General features: G+C 42.9%; 1 protein-coding gene across 1 annotated transcript in view; it reads left to right on the top strand.

The window, feature by feature from the left end:
* LOC136708053 (interleukin-21 receptor) overlaps positions 1 to 6312 on the top strand; it is a 13526-nt gene extending 7214 nt beyond the window's left edge. The window contains exons 6-8 of the mRNA XM_066682315.1: positions 1674 to 1776; positions 2200 to 2254; positions 4435 to 6312. Coding sequence (XP_066538412.1) covers positions 1674 to 1776; positions 2200 to 2254; positions 4435 to 4767 — 491 coding nt within the window. The 3' untranslated portion in view covers positions 4768 to 6312. The remainder of the gene's footprint in view (positions 1 to 1673; positions 1777 to 2199; positions 2255 to 4434) is intronic.
* Positions 6313 to 8505: the final 2193 nt, after the last annotated feature.

Genomic DNA, 8505 nt, shown 5'->3' with positions numbered 1-8505 from the left:
ATTCAGAGAATCAGGAGAAATCTCTGCCAGTAAACAGCAAGGCCGAAAACCGACACTGAACGCCCGTGACCTTTGATCCCTCAGACGGCATTGCATTAAAGACGACATCATTCTGTAACAGATATTACCACAGGGGCTCAGGAACACTTCAGAAAAGCAATGACAGTGAACACAGTTCGTCGCTCCATCTACAAGTGCAAGTTAAAACCATGCGAAGCATTTCAAATTTCAGATTGTTTTTGGAAATCGTGGACGTCATGTCCTCCGTGTCAAAGAGGACAAGGACTGTCCGGATTGTTATCAGCGCAAAATCCAGCATCTCTGATAGTATGGGGGTGGGTTAGTGCCAATGGCATGGTGAGTCAGAGTAGTGAGTCAGAGGCCACACACCCTAACTTCTACTGAGTCTATGATTTTATTACCAACGCAGCAGGTAGTCACACAGCTCCAGGGACCTGGAGGTTGTGGGTTCGATTCCCGCTCCGGGTGACTGTCTGTGAGGAGTGTGGTGTGTTCTCCCTGTGTCTGCGTGGGTTTCCTCCAGGTGACTGTCTGTGAGGAGTGTGGTGTATTCTCCCTGTGTCTGCGTGGGTTTCCTCCGGGTGACTGTCTGTGAGGAGTGTGGTGTATTCTCCCTGTGTCTGCGTGGGTTTCCTCCGGGTGACTGTCTGTGAGGAGTGTGGTGTTTTCTCCCTGTGTCTGCATGGGTTTCCTCCGGGTGACTGTCTGTGAGGAGTGTGGTGTGTTCTCCCTGTGTCTGTTTGGGTTTCCTCCGGGTGACTGTCTGTGAGGAGTGTGGTTTGTTCTCTCTGTGTCTGCGTGGGTTTCCTCCGGGTGACTGTCTGTGAGGAGTGTGATGTGTTCTCCCCGTGTCTGCGTGGGTTTCCTCCGGGTGCTCCGGTTTCCTCCCACAGTCCAAAAACACACGTTGGTAGGTGGATTGGCGACTCAAAAGTGTCCGTAGGTGTGAGTGTGTGAGTGAATGTGTGTGTGTTGCCCTGTGAAGGACTGGCGCCCCCTCCAGGGTGTGTTCCTGCCTTGCGCCCAATGATTCCAGGTAGGCTCTGGACCCACCGCGACCCTGAACTGGATAAGGGTTACAGACAATGAATGAATGAATGAATGAATGGATGGATGGCTGCAGCAGGTAAAGTCTACTCCTGTACTGTAGACATACTTAACCCAATCCAGTTTACAGAGTGCTATGATTTCTCCTCTATCTCTGTAAGTACTATGTGTTTTAACCCATCATAGTAATGTAAGAGCATTGTTGAGTTTGTACAATAGAACTGTTCGTTTACAGAGCGCTTGCCAGGCATATGCTGTGTTTGCCTCCTTACGTGAAGTATGTTTCAGCCCTAACACACCACCAGTGTCACTGCAGCGCTGAGAATGCTCCCCCACCCAAACCGTACCTGCTCTGTGGGGGTCCTGCCCTCTGAGGAATGGCTTGAGTAAGAGATGGACTATACTTCGTGTGTCACGACAATGTGTACAATGAGTGGCAACTCACAATTCTCATGTTTACGCCCAGTTTTCTTATCCTGAGGTCTGCAGATCGGCATTACTGTTAACTTGGGGTTAAACTACATTACCCACCACCCCATGTGAGGAAATATATGGTTTCATCTTGTAAAAACATATAATAATCAAATGATTTCTGTCTCCCCAAGGAGAAAAGGTGACCAGAGACTCATCTATATCCAGTTTTTGGTTTGCATGTTTCTGTCTGCTGCCAGTGTTAGGCCTGCTGCTGTCCTACATCCCATACCACAGGCCAGTGTCTCTCACTCTCTCTCTTGTACAATTCTCATGTTCATGTCTCTATTTCATCTCGTACAGTCCTCACATCTCAGTGTCTCTCACTGATATAGTTCTCATGTCTCAGTGTCTAACCCTCCCTCTCATACAGTTATGTCTCAGAGTCTCTCGCTCTCTCTTGTAAAGTTCTCAAATCTCAATGTGTCTCACATATCAGTGACTCACAATCTCTCTCCCTTAGATTTCTCAGGTCTTAGTCTCTCTCACTTTTGTACAATTCTCAATCTCTCTCTTGCAGTTCTCACATCTTATTATGAGTTACTCCCTCATATAGTTCTCGTATCTGAGTGTCTCTCGTATCTCCTACTGTTCTCAAGTCCCATTGTATCTCACCTTGTGAATGACATGGTTAATGATAAGCTATATTTTTTTTCCCAGGTGGAAGAAGCAAGTGTTGAGTTCGAGCCCAACTCCATACATCAGAGATTTCAAAGTGAGTCTGATTTATGCTTAAATTCCCAGTTCTCAGTTCTAACTTGCATCCCTCTAACTTGCAACTTTTCACTCAACTGTGTCTCAGTAACTATGGAAATAACTCAAACTTGCATCCCAGTATCTGCTGCCTCAACACGAACTTACTGTTCCAGTAACACCTGATTTAACTCAAACTTGTGTCCCAGTACCTACTGACATAACTCATCCCAGTAACTATTGACATAACTCCAACTTGCATCCTAGTAATTACTGACATAACTCATCCCAGTAACTATTGACATAACTCCAACTTGCATCCTAGTAACTACTGACATAACTCATCCCAGTAACTACTGACATAACTCAACATGTGTCCCAGTAACTAATGACATAACTCATCCCAGTAACTATTAACATAACTCCATATTGCATCCTAGTAACTACTGACATAACTCATCCCAGTAACTAATGACATCACTCCAACCTGCGTCCCAGTAACTATTGACATAACTCATCCCAGTAACTACTGACATAACTCAACATGTGTCCCAGTAACTATTGACATAACTCCAACTTGCATCCTAGTAAATACTGACATAACTCATTCCAGTAACTACTGACATAACTCATTCCAGTAACTACTGACATAACTCATCCCAGTAACTATTGACATAACTCCAGTTTGCATCCTAGTAATTACTGACATAACTCATCCCAGTAACTATTGACATAACTACAACTTGCATCCTAGTAACTACTGACATAACTCATCCCAGTAACTAATGACATAACTCAACATGTGTCCCAGTAACTAATGACATAACTCATCCCAGTAACTACTGTCATAACTCATCCCAGTAACTATTGACATAACTCCATATTGCATCCTAGTAACTACTGACATAACTCATCCCAGTAACTACTGACATCACTCCAACTTGCGTCCCAGTAACTACTGACATAACTCATCCCAGTAACTACTGACATAACTCAACATGTGTCCCAGTAACTACTGACATAACTCATCCCAGTAACTATTGACATAACTCCAACTTGCATCCTATTAATTACTGACATAACTCATCCCAGTAACTACTGACATAACTCCAACATGCATCATAGTAAATACTGACATAACTTATCCCAGTAAGTACCGACATAACTCATCCCAGTAACTACCGACATAACTCATCCCAGTAACTACTGACATAACTCATCCCAGTAACTATTGACATAACTCCAACTTGCAACTTGCATCCTAGTAACTACTGACATAACTCATCCCAGTGACTACTGACATTACTCCAACATGCGTCCCAGTAACTACTGACATAACTCATCCCAGTAACTATTGACATAACTCCAACTTGCAACTTGCATCCTAGTAACTACTGACATAACTCATCCCAGTGACTACTGACATAACTCATCCCAGTAACTACTGACATAACTCAACATGCGTCCCAGTAACTACTGACTTAACTCCAACGTGTCCCAGTACATACTGACATAACTCATCCCAGTAACTAATGACATAACTCCAACTTACATCCTAGTAACTACTGACATAACTCCAAAATGCGTACCAGTACATACTGACATAACTCATCCCAGTAACTACTGACATAACTCCAACATGTGTCCCACTACCTACTGACATAACTCCAACTTGCATCCTAGTAACTACTGACATAACTCCAACTTGCATCCTAGTAACTACTGACATAACTCCAACGTGTCCCAGTACATACTGACAGAACTCATCCCAGTAACTAATGACATAACTCCAACTTACATCCTAGTAACTACTGACATAACTCCAAAATGCGTACCAGTACATACTGACATAACTCATCCCAGTAACTCCTAACATAACTCCAACATGTGTCCCACTACCTACTGACATAACTCCAACTTGCATCCTAGTAACTACTGACATAACTCATCCCAGTAATTCCTGACATAACTCCAACGTGTCCCACTACCTACTGATATAACTCCAACTTGCATCCTAGTAACTACTGACATAACTCATCCCAGTAACTACTGACATAACTCATCCCAGTAACTACTGACATAACTCCAACTTGCATCCTAGTAACTACTGACTCTTTTTAAGCCCAGTCCTGACTTGCCTCAAATTTAAATCTCAGAACCCCAGGACACAATTGGGACACTAACCAGTGTGTGTGTTTTCAGAGATGTGCATTGCTATCGGAGATTGAGAGTGAGCTGCTGAAGGGAGAGGAGTCTCTGAAGATTGACAGCATGTTTGAGGACACAGATTCTGCTCCTTCATTAAGCCCACCCGAGAACAAAAGAAGCAATGTGTATGAGCAGTTTGCGCCTGCATTCATTCCATCTTCTCCCACATCCACCTCTTCCAACGTGCTCCTTTCCCCTGCAGAGTGTCACCTGAGTATGACCAGCAGCTGGCTCAATAATTCCTCAGCTGTGGAGTTTGGGAGTGTGTCTTGCAGTGATGATTATTGCTTCATCGCTCACACACATCCTGAGCAAGCTTCCAACTAGCGAAGGCTGGCATAAACTCTCCTACAATCTCTTATCCTGTTAGTATCCACACTTTTATGCACTTTGTAGCTGGTCTCTAAATTTGCTGCAGCTGAAAATGCTGAATTTTATTCCACACTCACTCAACTATGGGATGAACAACAAATTAGAAGCCAATTATTTGCACAGACATTTGAAATGCCACATCAAAATACACTGGAATGCCAAAAGTCATGCAATAACGGTATGTAAAGAGATTATGACATGGTATTACCTCAGGGGACAGCTAGGGAACTCCCACATTTGTGTAAGTAGTGAGGTGTTATTAAATTTTGCTTGGAGTCACTCCACAGACAGTCACCCGGAGGAAACCCACGCAGACACAGGGAGAACACACCACACTCCTCACAGACAGTCACCCGGAGGAAACCCACGCAGACACAGGGAGAACACACCACACTCCTCACAGACAGTCACCCGGAGGAAACCCACGCAGACACAGGGAGAACACACCACACTCCTCACAGACAGTCACCCGGAGTGGGAATCGAACCCTCCAGGTCCCTACCTGCACTACCTGCTGTGATATGAATTATTTGAGAATCAGAGGGATGGGACCTGGAGTGTCACACCAAATTTGGGAGAACTTAGGTACAGCCCGTGGATGGGACAATCCATTTCCAAAGTTGTGCACACATTTACCATTCCTCAATCCACAGTGTCAGGTGTGTGGCAAAGTGGACAGCACAGTGGTCTCCCTCAGGTACTTAGTGATTGTGACAGGTGGCGTATGCGCAGAAACATCCATGTAAAAAAACAGGCCCCACATAACACACAGGTGAGTGCAGCATTCTTTAGCTTCCATGGGATATGGGCGTAGTAGGCCAGAGTGCCTCTATTAACACCAACACACTGGACACTAGAGGACTGGCAATATGTGACATGGTCCAAAGAATTACAGTACCAAAATGGCACAGACTCCGTGAATCCATAAACCCCGAAGCATTCTGCTTTATAGAGGTGTGGGCATTTCCAAGCTGCCCCCTACTGTAAGACCAGTTCATAATCAATTTACACGCTGCTATCCCATAATCCTTGGCATGTCAGTGTAATTTAAGGTTCTAATACAGTTTAGGATTTAGGGAAAGTTTTAGGTATTGGTAACAAATATGTGTAAAAGCAATGTAACTGAGAGTTATTTTGCTTAGAAAAATTATAGCATTAAAATATATATTAAAACCTTCAACAGACATGGGTTACACCCCTGAATCTCCTCTTTATTTGAAAAAGTTTGTTATTTCCATACTTTATTGCCTTAAACACACCCAACTGTAACTCTACACCTTCATTTTTCAATTAACCCCTACCTCTACTCCACCCTCTCCTCACTGCTCATCTGCAGCTGTAAAGCTGAGCTTCATGAGTTAATCCATGTCTGTCTGAATGGTTCTGAGACTGTGTTTATAAAGCTGTACTTTTAAAGCAGAAATGCTCTGACCACTTATTTATTCAGGATACTCCATCACACACACATCATAACATGACTAAACACCACACACACACACACACACACACATCATAACATGACTAAACACCACACACACATCATAACATGACTAAACACCACACACACACACACACACACACATCATAACATGACTAAACACCACACACACACACACACACACACACACATCATAACATGACTAAACACCACACACACACATCATAACATGACTAAACACCACACACACACACATCATAACATGACTAAACACCACACACACACACATCATAACATGACTAAACACCACACACACATCATAACATGACTAAACACCACACACACACACACACACACACACACATCATAACATGACTAAACACCACCACACACACACACATCATAACAGGACTAAACACCACACACACACACACATCATAACATGGCTAATCATCACACACAAACACACACACACACACACACACCATAACATGACTAAACACCACCACACACACATCATATGACTAAACACCACCACACACACATCATAACATGACTAAACACAATCACACACACATCATAACATGACTAAACACCACACACACACATCATAACATGACTAAACACCACACACACACATCATAAAATGACTAAACACAACCACACACACACATCATAACATGTCTAAACACCACCACACACACATCATAGCATGACTAAACACCACACACACACACACATCATAACATGACTAAACACCACCACACAGACACACTCTAACAAGACTAAACATATCTCTCTCTCTCTCTCTCGCACGCACACACACACAATAACAAGACAACAAATGCACACGCTAACAAGGCACTGGATGTTCACTGCATGCTCACTTAAATAATATAAATGCAATATGTTTATAATCTCCGCAACCCTGAAATGGAAAAGCGGAAAAGAAGATGATGATGATGATGATGTTTATAATCTGTGTTTGTTTATTTAATGTTTTTTGTTTAACTTTTTAAAAAAGTTCTCCTTGTGGCACTATATCTTTTATAGCTGTCATCCAATAGCAATACTTTAGCCAATATTTATGCTGCTTTGCAAATCTACACAATGTCTACAGATATCAAGGACAAATATGGAACAATGACCAGCTCAAACACTGTGAAAGACACAGCTACAGCCGGAATAATTGATTTTCAATGATGCACCAACACTTTAGCCTTTCTGGACTTAACATGAAAATTACACAGAAAGCACAGTGCTGTTAAATTCAGTATCATTAGTTTCAGTGTGTGTCAAGCCCTTTGCTTTTATTACAGCATCTATTCAATCTCTTCAGAAATATGTGCATTATTCATTTTAAATGTAGCAATAAATATCTAAACCTGCAAAGCAGTGATTGGGGAGCTGCTGATGTGATTATTAATGACGCTTCAGGAAAAGCATGTCTCGAAGGGCACTTGTATTTTATGATTAATGTGACTGGAAATTGTATAAATGAAAGGGTGTTCTCTGACTTTTGCATAGTACCCCTCTCTCTCTCTCTCTCTCTCTCTCTCTCTCTCCCTCTCTCCCTCTCTCCCTCTCTCTCTCTCTCCCTCTCTCCCCCCCCCCCCCCCCCTCTCTCCCTCTCTCCCCCCCCCCCCCTCTCCCTCTCTCCCCCCCCCCCCCTCTCCCTCTCTCCCCCCCCCCCCCCCTCTCTCTCTCTCTCTCTTTTATAAATTGTTATAAATTTCAGAAAATGTTTCCTGTAAATTTAAATAATAATAAAAAAAGGCCTGGTATGCTAGTCAGTCTCTCTCTCTCTCTCTCTCTCTCTCTCTGCTCATGGCAGAGGTATCTGGAGAGAACTCCAAATGTTGAAAAGCATGAACCAAGATGAGGATGTTGCTCTATTCCTGCTCCATAGAGGAGTAACACTGACTTATTTTCTGTTGTGTCGGATCACTTAAGGTGGAAATGTCCCCAAACTCTGGAGATGGCTAACTGCATTAGCATCAGTGCTACAAACTAAACAACTCAAGTTACACATCAGTTTCTGTGGTAATTCAAACAGTGAATAAGTTACAGATCAGCCGCCTACAAACAACAGTCATTTTTTCCCCAGACAAACCGTTCCACCTTAAAAAAACACATATTTTAGAACAGCATTTCCCCACAATTGTAGACATTCCCTTTAATGTCTCTGTAGCTTTAGACACTTTTTATCATCCAGGTTTTAGTGGAGATCTCAGTAAATTCTCATGTCTTTTTGT

This window comes from Hoplias malabaricus, chromosome 10, assembly GCF_029633855.1.
Source record: "Hoplias malabaricus isolate fHopMal1 chromosome 10, fHopMal1.hap1, whole genome shotgun sequence".
Taxonomy (NCBI): domain Eukaryota; kingdom Metazoa; phylum Chordata; class Actinopteri; order Characiformes; family Erythrinidae; genus Hoplias; species Hoplias malabaricus.
This window is presented reverse-complemented; position numbering and strand designations above follow the sequence as displayed.